The 17,195-nt window shown below is 43.3% G+C and overlaps 1 protein-coding gene across 2 annotated transcripts; it reads left to right on the top strand.

The window, feature by feature from the left end:
* The first annotated feature begins 8,732 nt into the window (after nucleotides 1–8,732).
* Nucleotides 8,733–15,051, top strand: RGS4 (regulator of G protein signaling 4). Of its 2 annotated transcripts, XM_032318605.1 has the most exons (5): nucleotides 8,747–8,912; nucleotides 11,769–11,873; nucleotides 12,181–12,242; nucleotides 12,820–12,986; nucleotides 13,413–15,051. In XM_032318605.1, the coding sequence occupies exons 1-5, from the start codon at nucleotides 8,869–8,871 to the stop codon at nucleotides 13,650–13,652; spliced, it is 618 nt and encodes a 205-aa protein (XP_032174496.1). In that variant the 5' UTR covers nucleotides 8,747–8,868; the 3' UTR covers nucleotides 13,653–15,051. The 2 variants fall into 2 exon arrangements, with proteins under 2 accessions (XP_032174497.1, XP_032174496.1); XM_032318606.1 differs by lacking the exon at nucleotides 12,820–12,986 and having other exon boundaries at nucleotides 8,733–8,912; nucleotides 13,413–13,483.
* Nucleotides 15,052–17,195: the final 2,144 nt, after the last annotated feature.

Raw genomic sequence — 17,195 nt, 5'->3', positions numbered from 1 at the left:
GTAGGTTCTGCCAGGATGGAATATGGTCAGCCTCCTATCATCAGTGAGTTTATAAAACAGTAAAAGAAAGAGCACTAGTTGTGTGTGTGTGTGTGTGTGATTGGCACTTATGACAGAAATTGCTCAATGCCACGATAGATAGTGACAAAAGTACTTTGTCACTAAAGTACTGAAGTCAGCAAACTGAAGGAAGGAGGTCTCTTCACTGTGGGCTCAGTTAACTCTTCTGAAGGGATTTCAAGTTTGGAGATTGGGTGACTACGAGCAAGAAGGCTTCTGCTAGATAAAAATGACTTGGGTATAAGAAAGCAAGGATCATTGAGAGAGAAAAGTCAATACTTCAGAGTGTTTGGGAAGGGATTGGAAATTAAGGTCAGAAAGGTACGTGGACGTCAAGTGTGGGGTAGTGTGGGTGAAGAAATTGTAACTTTCTTGTGCAGAAAGTTAGTGGCACAAGCTTGTTGAGGCAGGCTATCACTGCAGTGCGCTGGGTGGATGGTTAAGGAAGGAAGAGTTCATAGGGAACCTGGTTCGGTAGACCTATTGGTACATTGTAGCCCAGCGCCCAGCATGGGTTTTTGTTCTCGTTTTTGTTGTTTTGCTTTGTTTTTTTTCTGTGAAAGGCCAGAGAGTAAATATTTTAGCCTTTGTGAGCCTGATAGTCTGTATTGCAACTGCCCAACCCTGCCAGCAGCACATGAAAGCAGATGTAGACTAAATAAATAAATAAACAAATGAACAAATGGGCAACACTATGGTCCAGTGAAGCTTCAGGGATTTCGGAAGATGACCTGATGGGGCAGAAAGCTCTTCTGTCTTTCCAGTTGCTTCATGTAATTCTGCTCTCTTTTTGATGTTCTGCCTAAGGAGTTCGTTTGAAGCAGGAGCACTCTTGCTTACAAAAGCAACGAAGGTGGGTGGCTCAGTCGGGGAAGCGTCTGCCTTCAGCTCAGGTCCTGATCTCAGGGTCCTGGGATTGAGCCCCGAACTGGGCTCCCTGCTCAGCAGAGTCTGCTTCCCCCCCTCTCTCTGACATCCTTCCTGTTTGTTCTCTCTCTCTGTCTCAAATAAATTGGGGGGAAAAAAAAAAAAGCAATGAAGTCATCTGTTCCAGAGGACATGCAAGGGGGTCTGAACCAGGTTAATAAGGCCAGGAGAGGAAGAGCAGAGTAAAAACACCACCAGAGTAGATTGACGGGAATAAACACTGGAGACAGAGTGGTTTTTGGAGGACAAAATTATCTCAATTTTGGACATACGGAGTTTGATCTGAAAGGCAAATGAGATAATGTAGAAGAAGTGCTTTGCAAACTGTGAAGTGTTACAGAAATTGGTTATTTTAAGAGGAAATGGCTGAGGCCATTTTATGGCTCAACAAAAACCCATCAACACTCCCCCAAAACAATCAAGGCACATGAACTCTATATTGTGGGACAGCCCTTCCATATTTCTGGGTCAACACCTCGGCGCAATGATACTATTTCAATCACTGTTATTTCCTGTGAGATGAGGGGCAGCTGTCTCCATGGTTTGATATGAGTAAGTGTGTTTACTTGTTCACACATACGTCCCGGCCAGAAATCCTATAAGATTACAGAGCTGCTTCCCTGATGACCTTCAGCTGGGGGGAGACTGAGCTCAGAAATGGATGAAACTTGAGAGGGGTACCCCAGGTGGGTTCTCATTTTAGGATTTTGATGCAGTGTTTCCTTAAAACTTGACCTTTGTAGAAACAGATATAATGACTTTCTACACCTTAATTATCAAGTCAAATGATTAATTACAAATACAGAAAACATTCTAAATTTTAAAAAAACTTTTGAAATAAGGCATATGCTCAGAGGAATTTATCCTATTGGGAACTACTACATGAATTCACAAGACTTCCAGAATTGTTCCTTCTTTCTTACCTTGCCTTCATTTAGATTTGTTAATTATACCAGGGTGACTGAAGAGTGAAGATTGAAGTCATTGCATTCATTAAATCAGGGAGAGAAAAGAAAGTACCATATGATTTCACTTATCTGTGGAATCCGAAAAACAAAACCAATGAGCAAACAGACGCATAAACACAGAGATCAGACCAGTGGTTGCCAGAGAAAAGGGTTGGGTGGAGGAAGGGCAAAACAGCCAAGGGGAACAAGAAGTACAAACTTCCAGTTATGAAATAAGCAAGCCACGGAGGTGTAAATTACATCTGGGGAATATAATCAATAATATGGTAATAACACTATGGTGACAGATGGGCACTACACTTATCATACTGAGCCTTTCACAATGTATGTAATTGCAAATCACTATGTTACACACCTGCAACTAATATTATATGTCAGCTGTACCTTAATTAAATAATTTTAAATAAATAAAGTCATTAAATTTAAGTGGACATGGGAAGTTTAATTCACTGGTGTGATAGAGGCTGACCCCATCACCCCGTTCCCTGGATGAAAAGAAACAATGCATATCGGCAAAATGTCATTGGAACAAGCAAGCACATGAGATGAGAGGCTTCTAGTAGCTCACGGCCAGGCAGAGAAGCACAACCAGTATGAGAGGCAGTATCACATAGGAGTTAAGGGCATGGTCTCTGGAAACAAATGGCTTAAGCTTCAATCTTGCTCAATGATTTCGTAGCTGTGACACCATGAAACACATTCCTTAGCTTCTTTGTGCTCAGGTCCCTCATGTGTGAAATGCACGAATAATGATGCTTATCCTTTCAAGTAGTGAGGTAACTCAGTTCACCTCCATGACCACCTCATGTTCTTCCCTTCTCCTCTCCAAGCACCTATGATTGTCCCTGTTTGTGACGGTCTAGTATTTTCCTAAAATTAATTGCTCAATGACTTTCTCCACCACCAAAATGCAAGCTTTTCAGTGTTGGGATGGAGTCTTCTCCTCCTGCCTGTTGCACACCCCTCCCATTCCTTCTCTAGACAATTTCTACAGTTTTCTACACAACCTTTTGATGCCCTGGGTTCTATTTACCCTAAAACAGTCTAAGATCCAGGAAATGTGAGTCATAAAATGCACATGCCACCTCCTCACATTGTAGGGGAAATAAAGTTCAAGCCCCTTACGTAGATTCCTATCTATGTATCCTAGCCTAACCTTATCTTACTGTTCTTGTTTCTACTCCCTATATCCTAACCCCTGTCATTTTTCTATGCATCAGACTTTTTCTGGCCTCAGGGCCTGTACATCTGCTTTCTTCTGCCTGGGATGCCACCATTATTTGCATAGCAGGCCCCTTCCCATATTATAGGTCCTAGTTGAAATATTACCTTCTTAGAGAACTCTTGCTTCTTCATCTAAGATGAAGTAGGACTGCTTACCCTGTTATTTCTTAAGGCATCCTTTGGTGTAGGTCTTCTTTTTCTCCTTGACAACATTTATCCCAATTCATAATTACTTTATTTATTTGCCTATATACTCGATTTTTGCTCTCCACCTCCCCACCAGAATGTAGGATGGTAAAGTGCAGAGTCTGCTCTTGTATGTACTGCCTAGCATGGCACTGAGCACACAGAGGGTATCTGTATGTATTTGCTAGACATTTTTTAAAAATTTATTTATTTATTTGAGAGAGAGATAGAAGAGAGTAGGGGTGGGGCAGAGGGAAGAGAAAATCTGAGGCAGACACCATGCTGAGCACAGAGCCCATTGCAGGGCTCAATCTCACCACCCATGAGACTATGACCTGAGCTGAAACCAAGAGTCAGACACTCAACCGTGCCACAAGTGTCCCTTTGTTTGTTAGATTAATGTCTCCAGAGTGAGCACATTTTCAGACCTGCAGAAGACACTGAACATAAAGGTTTGCATAAACATTAGAAACAAAGGTAACACAGATTTAAAGAGAATTTAGATAGAGGTTGGGTGCAAGCACAGTGCTGGCAGAGGACAAAAGAGGTAGCAATGGGTTAGGATGGAGGGCAGGGGAAGAGGGTTCGACAGGTAGGGAATTGTGTCAGTATTCCAGGTGGATGGCACAGCGTCAGCCTGGGCACAGAGTAGGGAAGACACACACATATGTGGGGAATCCTCAACAGTCTGGGATGAATATGATGAAAAGAGTGGAAGGAGGGATGAAAGGTATGCTGTGGTCCAAGCATCAAAGTCCTGCAGGGTCATGTCAGGAATTTGACATTTTCATATGAAGGCAAGTGGGAGCCCATGCTTTTTTTTTTTTTTTTTTTTAAGAGATGAATAATGATCACAGTGCTAATTCAGATAAAATGTGTAATACATTTCTGATAATAATAGTTACGATTCCTAAGTATTCCTGATAACTTTTGCATACATGGTATCATATAATCCTAACAATATTCATTCAACAAATATTACTGAGCACCTCTACCAGATCATATAGTATTATCCCATTTGACACAAGAAGAAGCTGAAATTCAGAACGTTTACCCTAGCTTGCAGGACCACCCAGCCAGCATGGGGAAGAGCTATTATTAGAATCCAAGTCAGCTTGACAGTGAAGTTCAAGCACATTCCAGGATACCATGTCATCTCTTTCCATTTACACATTTTAAATGAAGTCTTATGAAACTCCTGTTTCTATCTTGGGCTAAGCTCTGCATAAGAAAGATGAAATCTTTGGGATAAGGATATTTTGGTTCTTCCCTTACTTCTTAGGAAAGAAAGATGTTTCCCTCAGATCATTAAGTGTGACACCATCCAAGGGAAATCGAGCCATACCTCACCTGGTTTTAGTCTAGTGTCAGGGTGAAGGGCTCTGATTTCCTGCATGTGACCACCAAGCTTGATGCAGAGAGTTAAGACACCTTTCTCAAAAGGGAGACACCGGGGAAGTGCCTGTTCATCTCCCTGGTGTACAGCACTCTCCAGTTGCTTATGTTTGCTTTTTGGCCTTAAATCAATAACTTGAACTCTCTCTCTGACATCCCGGCCATTGAAGTCAACTATTAAGGGGGGCAGGGCATGGTTCTAACAGCTGAGAGGAAATTGTGATCTGGATGGTATGAATGTTGACTAAGGCTGAGCCTTGGTCTCTATCCTGCCCTCACAGGGTCCCCTTCTTAATACTGAGGAGAAGAATCCTGTGCCTGCCACAAAAGCTTCTTTCCTTGTTTCAGATCTCAGAAGAGCTTGAGCAGTGTTTTCTCTTGTTCTCCCTGAGCTAAGGGTGGGGAAATTAGAAACTTACCTGGGGACCGCACACAGCTCACTTCCAGTGTGGTTTGATGTCCCTCAGTAGGAAGCAGTTTACAGAGCTTGGGCCCACAATGCCTTCAAGATGCTAAGCATTCACAGTTTAAGGAGCGCTTTTCCACATACAACCGCCTTTGATGCTCACCATCGTTGGCCCGCAGTGTTTTTTACCATTAACTTCTTTCACCTGGGCTGCTGGGATAGACTTCAAACTTTCTGCCACGTTCTCCCTCCCTAACACTGCTTCCCAAGTTCTACTTCTAGAGCACTATTGTGATCTGCTTGAATACCTCCCCTAGCCCCCCAGCTACAGGATGAAATCTGGTCTTCATTGTGACCGGAAACACCCTTCGGGTCTCAGAGTGCCCATCTAGCTTCATTTCTCTCTCCCTCTGCCCCAGAGCCATGGTCACATGCAACGTCTCTGTGGTCTCTAAATGGTACACTCTCATCCTTCATGGCCGTGGTAGCATAGAGGATAATAGTAGACACCCTGGACTGTCTGAGTTGACCTCTTGTCACCACCACCTTGTAGATATATACACCTCAGGTAAGTTACTCAAACCCTCCATGTCTAATCTGTAAAATGGGACCACTGTAGGCCTTCTTTCACCATGAAAGCTCTCACTCCAGATCCCACCTCTTCAAAGTGGCCTTTCTGAGCACGTTGGCTAAATGAGCCCCTTGCCAGTCGGTTTCTTTCTGTGACATCACTTGCTTATTTTCTTCATGGCATGGGTTAAAATCTGGAATTACATGTTTATTTGCTGACTCCTTCTACCTGGGTGGAAATTCCGCTCGGGTGGGGACTTGCCTGCTTGTGGTTCTTCAGACAGAACCTGTCACAGAGTAGGTGCTCAAAAGACAGGTCTTAAATCAACGAATAAATAAAAAGTAGGTCTTTTGAGAATGGAGCTGTTCCACCTCACGAGAATCATTCAGGAATGACAAATCACAGAATATCAGAACAAAAGGCTTTGTGCATGTCAGAGAAAGAGGGCGGAAAATTGTCAAGGTATCATGATGTACCCGTCTTTGCCTCCTCAAACATAATCCAGTCCCACAGTGTAAAATAAGTTAACTTATATAAAGCTTTCCCAAACATCCTTTGAAATATTAAAACTCTTAAGAAATTAAGAAATTACAGTTAAAGAAGTGAAATAATATGAAATGCCTTGACAGATGAAAAGACCTGGATTTAATAGAGAACCAGAGCAATGTGGTTCCTTGCTGTCAGGTACCAAGAGAAAATCAGACAGAATTTCCTTGATGGAAATACCTGAAATTAATATTGCATTTTGTTATCTGCTGTATATAATCTAACAATAAACAATATTTGCCTAGCACTTTACAGTTTACAAATATCTCTGTTTACATAGTTTATCTCATTTGATATATACTATAGCCAGTAGAAAATCCACACCACCTAGTTTCAAGAAACCAGTTCTATCAGTAAAAAGCCGAGATCTTGGCAAATCACTTTTCTTCTCATTTACCTTTTTGGTAAAATGAAGGAGTTAGCCTAGATTATCTTGAATCCCATCTAGCTTATCTATTGGCACTATTTGTATTTAACTTATGACCAGTCACGCTTCTCTTTGACCCAGGTTCAAGGTCTTCATTCATGTTCCTAAAATCAAATTATTTGAAAGATCACTGTCTTGGGTGCCTACGTAAATAAAGAAGGCCCTGGTTTTTTTATTTTAGTTATTCTCTACTCTTTAATGCCAATTCTGACTAGTACATCTCTCTAGATTCCTTGGTCTGATGGCCTCTGCCATTTTGCATTGCACTGTGTCTCCTTCTCCAACACAACCAAGGACAACTGTCCACTTCTCTCTCTCTCTCTCTCTCTCTCTCTCACACACACACACACACACACACACAATGTATCTGTTCCATGTTAAACCTTAAGGAAAAGTTGTCTGTAGTTAATCTAATTTTTTTCCTATCTAACTTGGAGAAAGCCAGAGAATTTTTCCTATAATTTAAATACATCTTCTAGAAATTATGGCCATGCCATCATTTTCTTTTTCCTCTGCCACCTCCCTGCTCTGAGGGCCATGGACTGGGGTAATGGGGTGGGCAGTGTGGGATGTCTAGGGTCATCTGTAAGGTAGACACATTGCTCTTTGTCATTTCCCTCTCTATATTCTAGGGTACCTTTGCATCTCCCTGGAACTCATCTATTTTTGTCTTTTCCATCTAAACCATTTGATGCCCCTGCTTCTCATATGTAAAGTACAGTCACTATATCTGGTGATCAGGAGCCTATCTACTTAAAAAAAAAAAGAGAGCTGTTTGCATCTGACATAGCAATTCATTCCCTCCTTCCATGCATAGCTTTCCTGCATGGGCGGGACCCCTCTGTCACTCTGGTGTGGGCACTGGAGCCACGACTACAAGAAGGAAACGCCTGCATGGTTCTTCGAGGCATTCAGTCTGTCATGCTGTGTGCAAAAGATACTAACCAGGTGCTCAGACGCACCTGTAGGGTCAAATCATCTTATGTTCCCTCTGAAGCCTGGTAATACAGATGCCAATTGCCTATTTTCTTCTTTTTCTCCTCTTCCTCCTCCTACCCCACCTCCTCCTCCTACACCACCTCCTCCTCCTTTTTTTGTGTCTGTCTCTGTCTCTCGTCAATATTGTCATGTACCAGTTTGAAGACCTGAATCCATAAGACATAATAAGATACTAAGTCCATTAGCGGATAAGAAAGTGTCTTTGTACTTGTTCATTTACTCCTTCCTCTGGTTCTCCAGGACTGTGTTGCAGCTTTTTGGCAGGAGGCATGTACATGTATATGGTTAGTGTTAGGCTGAATCCTGTTCTCAGTAAGACTTCCAGAAAAGTATTCCACAGTCGGGCTGATTACAGATGTGGCTAATCCACTGTCCCCAGGCTAATTTTCTGTGCCGCCAGGCATGTAACCTTCTGCTCTCTAGCCATGCCTCTCCGCACCCCTGCGAGAATGTGACAACCCAAAAGGCAACCTCTGCAAATCGAGACCTGGAAACCGCCGTCCTGCCAAATCTCCTCTGGAAATAGTGAGGATGAGATCTTGGACCACGTGGGATAGGCTATTTCTAATGCAAAAAAGGAAGCGCTTTGAGATTCAGTCCCAAAACGAGCCCACGAACTCCCGCGGGCGCCTTTCCTTCCAAGAGGCAACCTGCCTGGACACTGCTTTTACAAGAAGAACGAATAAAGCGATGTTTCCTAACGTTTGAAACTCTCTCCCCTCCCCCTCGCCTTTTCCAGAAATTCAAAGCCCCAGACCGACATCGGCAGAGACAGGGAACACATTTTTCTTTTTTGTTCGCCCGCTTCGCAAGAGGCTGGTCTCAGGCTGTTCACTTTGCTGGGTGATGCGTCAGTGCCTCCCCGCGTAACTCTCACCGCCCGGGCGCGGGGGGCGGGAGGACGGTGCGGGTTGGGGGGGCTGCTGCGGGGCGGCGGTTTCAGAGCTGCCGTCTGATTGGCAGGCGGCTGCGGGGCGGTGGTTTCAGGGCTGCCCTCTGATTGGCTGAGCGGCCGCCGCTGGGCTATAAAAGGGACCCCTGCGGGCTCCGGAGTCTGACAGCATCTTCTCCCGGGGAAAGGCCGAGGGCGCTCAAAACCCAAGCCACAGCTCTTCTTGCCGCATTTCCTCCCCAGCTTGCGAATCCCACACCGAGCAAGATGTGCAAAGGACTTGCAGGTCTGCCGGCTTCTTGCCTGAGGAGGTAAGATTATTTTCAGCCACTCACCACGTTAAACTTTATGATTGACTTTCTTAGTTACTTACCTATACTCCTTACTGACCTAGTTCTTTGGAATTAGAAACAGTGTGGTCTGGGGGTGGGGGAGCTCAACTTGCTAGCTTTCCTCCAAGATCAGCTCAAAATTGTCACTGGAGAAGTGTGCCCCTCTGAATGTTGGCACTTATGTGTTGTTTTGTATGACTTCTGTTTTGAGGGCTGTTCTGATCTTCTCACCGAGCTAGCTCGATTGAAGAATTGATACGAGTTTTCGGACCAAATGCAGTGGTCTGTGATGGCATCACTGGGGTGTGTGGAATCGTGTCTCTGAGCTTTCCGACGGGGTGGTTTAGGGGAAGATAACCCATATGAGGTTAGACTACATCACAGACACTATGTTTTCTGTGTGGTGCTGCAGTATCTTCTACTGTTTATGTCCTTATAAGCAAGTGTGGCAATACAGTATGAGTTCCAATATTAGACCCTCCCTTTTCTTATTGCCCTTTCCCCCAGTTCCTGAAATGCCTTATGCGAGTGATGGTTGAGAAGTATTGATCCTAACAATTCAGTTAAGCGTTCTATAGACGATCTCATCCTGCAGATATGGTTTTGTTGATGTATTGTCTCTTGATTTAAAAAAAGGTAAAACTACTCCAAAGCTCCTCATATGCCTTTGGCTTAATTAAAATATATATATATATATATATATATATATGCTTTCGGAGACTGTTTACATATTAGCCAGCTGAAGAAAAATACAAGACTAGTGCATATGATATTATTTATTCTTACAGTTAAAGGCAGAAAGTCAGTCTGTATGTATACTACACCCTTGCTTCCCTGCAAATAAAAATTACCTTAAATCTGACCATAGAAATATCCCAGAAAGCAAGTCTCCTGTGCACTTCTTAGAAGTATACCTTTCAAATATTCTGTCATTCAGGAATGTGAAACAATATTCTTTATTAAATGCACTTTCTTGGCTGCTTTAAAATGAAGCAGGAGGGTCTGGCTGGGAATATGTATGGAGTAAGTTCCACTGACTGCTACCATTACTATCCGGAGATGAAGGGAGCAAATTACTCCAAGTTTCAGTTAACTCCTATGTAAAACCAACCACACAAAATACAGGAGTGTCAGGAAAGAGTTATGCCCTGGTAAGTATTTAGGGAGACAGATGAAAGGTTGCACTAGTCTGTCCAAGGAGCTGAGAAGCTAAGCTGGGGAGGTAACCTGTATAGCAGCAAGGTCAATGACTCTTCCATCTCCTTGCTGGTCAACTTCCAATCAACTATTCCAACACTTCAACCCACTAACATCACTGCAGAAGGGCATGAACTGCTCAAGGTCACATAGGCAGTGCATGGCCAAGTGCACATCAAATCTAGCTTCCTGACTCACCTCTGAAGTCATGCTGGTTTTTATTTTATGGGTTGCATTGCGTTATTAGGACAAATGTAACATCCTTGCTAAAGCATACTTCCAGCTCTTATGCACTGACTTGCATTGGTCAGTAACTCAGATCTCGGCCTGACCCAGCACATGGAAATGTGAAGTGAGTTATATTTTGACAGAATCATGATATATATGTATCTTAGAATCACTCGAGCCTTCATGATTATATCTTGCTCTCATTAAGGAGGGTTTTGCATCCCCTGACCAGTCGGAGAAGCAGGGTGGGGGGAGGGAATCAGTCTTGTGAGGAAGAGAAAATACCATTCAGATTAGGGGCAATCCAGGAGCATAATGGAATTCAAGCTTGCTGGAGAAAGGCGCATTGATAGGCCACCAATATAAAAGGAGCCGTCCTAAAATGTCTTTTCATCCTTGTGACTTTGTTTTTCTCCTTCTCAGGGGGAAAAGTCTAGTCATTCATTTCTTCTAAAGTGACATTGCTCTTTTAAAACTACTTCTTGGCTTTTATAATAAAAGAGATACAAACAAAAGAGTCATTAACAAAGAGACAGTTGAGCTTAAAAACGTATTAAAAGGTCCTTCTTTCTGAGGAAGTCACGCGCTCCGCTGCCCCCCAGCTACCTGTTAAACAGTGCAATAAGCTGGAAGCTCTGCTTTGATTAAAGTCACTAGCTGCAGTGGTGACTCTTGCCTGCTTCTCTGTTGTTTTTAAGGCTTGGATGCCCTTTATAGTGTAAATGCTCTTAATGTGTAGATATTCTACAGGAAAGTAGTAAAAGCAGCAGCAGCAGCAGCAGCGAGAGATTTCTCTAGAAGCAAGCTTGAAGTTGCTCCCATGTTGGCGAGAACATTGGCATTTACCACCCCCTCCACTTCTCTCTCTCCATAAATATCCCATAACGTGAATCTCTTGGCACCACTTCAGGTGAGGTTGGGACCGAACAGCCCTTTCTCAGGTGATGGTGCCTCTGTAGGTCCCTCTGCTAGCAAAGAGGCAGGTGGAAACAGGAACCACTGTCCAGAAGGTGGCGTGCGGCAGGAAGGCACCTTGTTCCGCAGTTAACTGCTTGCTTTCCCCTTCCCATAAATTACCCAAAGAGCAGTCACGTTTTCACCATGTTTCTGTTAAAAACACCAAAGCGTTCCATCGGTCAAAATGACCGGTTTACGGAAGAGGCTCCTGCAGCCGACTGAGGGTCTGAATTCTGTTGCAGACAGAGCAGGCTGGGCTGTTGTTTCCTAGTGAGTCAGAGGCAGACACAGCAGTAGGATCTCCTTTTCCTGACAGTTCACGCCAGACTTCAGCTCCCATTTCCCGAATAAACTGCCCCTACTCCTTTACTAGTAGTGGACTCTTTGAGCTCTGCCACTAAGGTATCTTTTAAAAAACCTAATTAGCATTATTCTTTTTCTTCTTCTGTGCAGTGCAAAAGATATGAAGCATCGTCTAGGTTTCCTGCTGCAGAAGTCTGATTCCTGTGAACATAATTCTTCCCACAGCAAGAAGGACAAAGTGGTGGTTTGTCAGAGGTAAGAGAAAAGGCCTCTGTGGAGACCCAATGAGTATTAACTATTTATGTCAGGATTGTTCTATGAGGAAAAAAGGAAGTTGTGTTCTTAGTTAAACTAGATGTGGATCAAGGTGGCATCCATTTTCATGAAGACAGCACTTTCATGTGAAATGTCCATGCGTTAATGGAAAGACTGCCTTAATCAACAACAGGTCTCATCACAGGGATGGGACAGAAAATACCTGCATGTTTTCAGGACTTAAATTTCTTGCCCTAAGTTTGTATCATGGCATTCAAGTTATTCTTTCTCTCTCTAATGTCTCTAGGGTGAGCCAAGAGGAAGTCAAAAAATGGGCTGAATCACTGGAAAACCTGATCAGCCATGAATGTAAGTCTGACGGCTTTCTTCCCCACTAGGATGAGGACAAAAGCTCTCTAGAGAGACAAATTATCTCATACTATATTTGATCTAATAGGAAATGCAGACACAATTGGGTTTCTTCTGACTTCCAGCGTCAGGAGAACCAGTCTGCTTGAAATTTTACCATGCCCTCGAGCTTTGTGACAGACAATGGGGTGTTCATACAGAAACCATGTGGAAAACCATCTCTCTCACCACATGGAGAAAAGGTAGATGGAAAAAGTTCCAAATATGGAGACTTCTTATGGAATCAGCTTTAGTTTCTCTTTCTCAAACTTACTTTGGCAATTGGTGGCTGCATGGGTGTTTCAGAAACATTAAGACTTCAAACCTTGAGCAAGAAGCACTAGTTATAACTGGGCTCCCAATAGATGTCAAACAGATTAGGGTCACCTGACCCCCAGTGGCCCCCAGAAAGTGGAGCGAAAGTGGTTGTTTGACCCCATGCTTTATTCTCTCAAGCACCTTGGCTGTCTCTGAAATACACTGTCCCAAGAGGCCTGCTAGTGTGATGATTATGGTGGATCTTTCTCTTCCATCACAGGTGGGCTGGCAGCTTTCAAAGCTTTCTTGAAGTCTGAATACAGTGAGGAGAACATCGACTTCTGGATTAGCTGCGAAGAGTACAAGAAAATCAAATCGCCCTCGAAACTAAGTCCCAAGGCCAAAAAGATCTACAATGAATTCATCTCCGTCCAGGCAACCAAGGAGGTAGGTCTTCATGGCAGAGAACTCTCTGGATCTTAGTGAAATTTCCTGCAAGTGGTCTTCAGTGGTGTGGATCTTCAGATCACCTAAGTTAAAGGAAAAAAAATCTGATAATGGAGGAGGTCATTATAATCTCTATAATCCCAAATCAATCAGTTAAGAAACTCTTCCATCCAGATGCCTTAGATGATCTCCCTTAATGAGTTATTTGATAAATCTTTCCGTTTGTGAGAAAGAACAAATATATTGCCTTGCCCACCTAGAGGCAGATGAGCTTTTTACACTCTCTCGCATGAACCAGGGTTGAGCTAACTGTTCTTTTCATTTCTGGGGTAGGGAGGGTGCACACAGATTACTCACCACCAAGCACGTGGCCTCCCATCCTCAACAGGGCAGTGTATCTAATACATCTTGGCCTTTGCCCTGCAGGTAAACCTGGATTCCTGCACCAGGGAGGAGACAAGCCGGAACATGCTAGAGCCCACGATAACCTGCTTTGATGAGGCCCAGAAGAGGATTTTCAACCTGATGGAAAAGGATTCATACCGCCGCTTCCTCAAGTCTCGATTCTATCTTGACCTGGCCAACTCTTCCAGCGCTGGGTCAGAGAAGCAGAAAGGAGCCAAAAATTCTGCAGACTGTCCTTCCCTGGTCCCCCAGTGCGCCTGATTCTCACAGGGTGCTGGAGGCCTGAGATGTTAAGACTCTATGCCTGGAAAACCTGAGGCCAAATATCGATCTGTATTAAGCTCCAGGGCTTTATTCACATTGTAGCTTAGTGTTCATGCTGCCTGCCATGTGTGAGTCTCTCCTATGTAAGAAGTAGATCGAGTTTTGGTGTTTGGTTTCCATCAGGGCAGGACCTCCTTCCAGTCCAGCTTTCCCAGAATTCCTTTAGGGTGCCACGTGAGCAAGTATCCAAAGAATGGTTTTGGAGGGGCGGCTTTCCAAAGACTGTTGAGGTCTCTTCTCCCAGTGGCCTGACCTCAGGTTGGTTGGTTGGTACATTTCATGTGACATCCACAAGCACATGTATTCTGTTGGCACTTTCTGCAACTCTAGATGTCAAGATATGGTTGATCTATTATGTGTACCTATGTGTGTGTGTAAATAGATGTATACATATGTATACATGTATACATCTATTTACACACACACATAGGTACACATTCTATGTATACGTGTCTATATGTATATATACATATATATTTCTGCAAGAATAGATAGGAAAGACCCTAGGTGCTCATCACTGGAGTGTGTGTACATACCTACATGCATGTACTGATCCCTGGTCTTTCATCCTGCAATCAAACAGGAAAATAGAACCAGTTGCCGTGCAGGCCAAGACAAAAAGGCTAATCTGTGGAAAGTTGATTCTGTAAACTCCACAGGTCTTGTTGGAGACGCATTCGAGGGACTCCATGCATAGTTCCACCACTGACAGCCTCGACGTTGAACAGTATTCTAAAGAGCCAATATCATAAAGAATCTTGTGCCTGGCTGACACAGTTCTGTCTTGAGCTGGTTATTACTGTTGGCACTTTTCAGTCCTGAAGCTGCTGGCCTCCCCTTCTCTGCCCGAGTGCTTGGTATGTGGTTATCAGCAGCCGGGCTGGTACGGGAGTCAGGAGAGAAGATGCTTGAGCTGAATGAAGACAGGGAGGTGGGGCCCCGCCAGCTCTACCTGTTGTAAGATGCTGGCTGAGTGAAGGCATCGAACTTCAAAGTTAATAGTCTTATCCTCTCCTCTTTTCTCTTCTCCTGATCAAGGTGCTCTCCTCATTTTGTTTTTTCCTGAGGACTTCAGCCATCAGTTGAGGCTCCTTACCTCACTGGGGGTTTGGTTGGTTGTTTCCCTATAATGGCTCCAGGCTATATACCTCCCCTTACGAACCAGCAGGGTGGGAAGGATTGTATTTTATAAAGGACAAACATGTTTTTACAAACTGAAAAGCCCTCACAAGTTTCTCTTTTGAAAGTAGGAGCTTGTTCATTCCACACCAGACATCAGGGCTGCACATATCTCTTTCCAGGCTCTGAGACTAAATGAGAGAGGAAAGAAGGGAAAAAAAAAAAAAAAAAAAAGAACAGAAAAATAAGATACCAATTGTTAGAACTACTGTTTGGAACTTTTCAAGGCACATGAAATACTTGAAAATTTCTCATTTATGTTATTTATGATGTTGTTTTCTACAATGTTTTTATTATTGTATTGTTTTATAAATGGAGGTGCAGGATATCACCTGAATTATTAATGAATGGCCAGGAAGTAATTTTCTTCTCATTCTTCTAAAACTACAGCCTTTGAAGTGCGCACATACACACACACACTCACGCATGCCAATTGCACCAATTTCTTCAGCATAAATTACATGCGTGAGCACCTTGTGGCTTTTAAGCCAACAGACTGGGTTGCAGAATGAAAACACCAGAGTGTATCTATACAAATATCGCTGTATTAAAGATGTAGGTTTTCTCTGTTGTGCCCTTCTTGTCTCTCTGGCAGTCTTACTCCATATTCCCAGAGTTCTTCCTCAACGTCCTTTTTATTATACCTGGTTCTACAGTTTCGTCTCTAGTTGACTCCAGGATCGAAACTTGTAACTCTACTGACCTTGCCCTATTATAATTGTCACGACTTTCAGATTGTACCTGTGCTCATGAGCTGCTGTCTTACAAAGAGGTCCGGAAGGTTATTCCGAATGAGAAGTAAATTATTTTATGTAATACAATTTTCCAGTGTGTTTTTCAATTGTATTTTCCCCTTATTTTATGACTCTCTGACATGCTGAGCTTACCTGCTCATGATCTGTGGGCAGAATACTCCTTCCCTTTGCATGCCTGCTTTTATCATGTGCTTGAAAGTCCTCAAAGCTGATGCTTCCAGTGAAACACATGCATCTTAATAATAAGGGTAAATAAATGCTTCATATGAAACTCTCTGCTTGTAAACACATTAATGGTCCACAAAATGTGTGATGAGAAACAGCAGTGTGTAGGGCGATGACAGAATATGGCTCACGTCCAGTCTCCGATCTCCCATGCCGAATCTGGACAAGGAAGAAGAAAACAAATGTCGTATATTCTTCTGTTCCTGCCGCTGCTCTGACTCCCTCTCATCACAGAGTCGAGGCAGACTTGGCTCCAGAGACTTTGCTCGGTAGACGTGGTGATGAACTTGTAGGTCCTCAGTTGAGACTAAGAATGGTTGGAAGAGAATTCGCCTTTCAGAGTTGTCCTTTTCTTACTTCCAAGTATCTGTCCGATAGAGAAGGCAGAAACAGAGGAGACTCAGAAGGTGCACGGGACCTATAGATACCTGAGGGACAGATTCCTGCCCAAACTGCTTAAAATCCTTCTCCCCTGTCCCTTACAGATTCTGTCCCCTAGAAAAGGGGTGTAGAATATTCCCATTCATGGATAAAGAAGATGTGGTATATATATACATACACATATATATATACACACATATATATACTCATAGATATGTATATATATGTGTATGTATATATATGTATATGTGTGTGTGTGTATGTATACACACACACACACAATGAAATACTATGCAGCCATCAAAAGAAATGAAATCTTGCCATTTGCAATGGCGTGGATGGAACTAGAGGGTATCATGCTTAGCGAAATAAGTCAATCTGAGAAGGACAACTATCATATGATCTCCCTGATATGAGGAAGTGGAGATGAAAAGTGGGAGGTTTGGGGAGTAGGAAAAGAATAAATGAAACAAGATGGGATTGGGAGGGAGACAAACCATAAGAGGCTCTTAATCTCACAAAACAAACTGAGGGTTGCTGAGGGGAGGGGAGGGGGTCGAGAGAGGGGGGTGGGGTTATGGACATTGGGGAGGGTGTGTGCTATGGTGAGTGCTGTGTAAACCTGGTGATTCACAGACCTGTACCCCTGGGGCTAATAATACATTATATGTTTATAAAAAAATTAAAAAATTTTGGGCGCCTGGGTGGCTCAGTGGGTTAAGCCACTGCCTTCGGCTCAGGTCATGATCTCAGGGTCCTGGGATCGAGTCCCGCATCAGGCTTTCTGCTCAGCAGGGAGCCTGCTTCCCTCTCTCTCTCTGCCTGCCTCTCCATCTACTTGTGATTTCTCTCTGTCAAATAAATAAATAAATTCTTAAAAAAAATTAAAAAATTTAAAATAAAGAATATTCCCATTCATAGTCATGGGTACAAGGTCTGT

Source organism: Mustela erminea, chromosome 17, assembly GCF_009829155.1.
Source record: "Mustela erminea isolate mMusErm1 chromosome 17, mMusErm1.Pri, whole genome shotgun sequence".
Lineage (NCBI taxonomy): Eukaryota > Metazoa > Chordata > Mammalia > Carnivora > Mustelidae > Mustela > Mustela erminea.
Note: the sequence above shows the minus strand (reverse complement) of the source record. Positions and strands in the feature narration are given on the sequence as shown.

Excerpts from the sequence above, each read along its gene's own strand:
- RGS4 (XM_032318605.1), top strand. The coding sequence starts at position 8,869 with ATGTGCAAAGGACTTGCAGGTCTGCCGGCTTCTTGCCTGAGGAG. Across the intron at positions 8,913-11,768 it reads CCGGCTTCTTGCCTGAGGAG|TGCAAAAGATATGAAGCATC; the intron begins GTAAGATTATTT and ends TCTTCTGTGCAG. Across the intron at positions 12,243-12,819 it reads AAACCTGATCAGCCATGAAT|GTGGGCTGGCAGCTTTCAAA; the intron begins GTAAGTCTGACG and ends CTTCCATCACAG.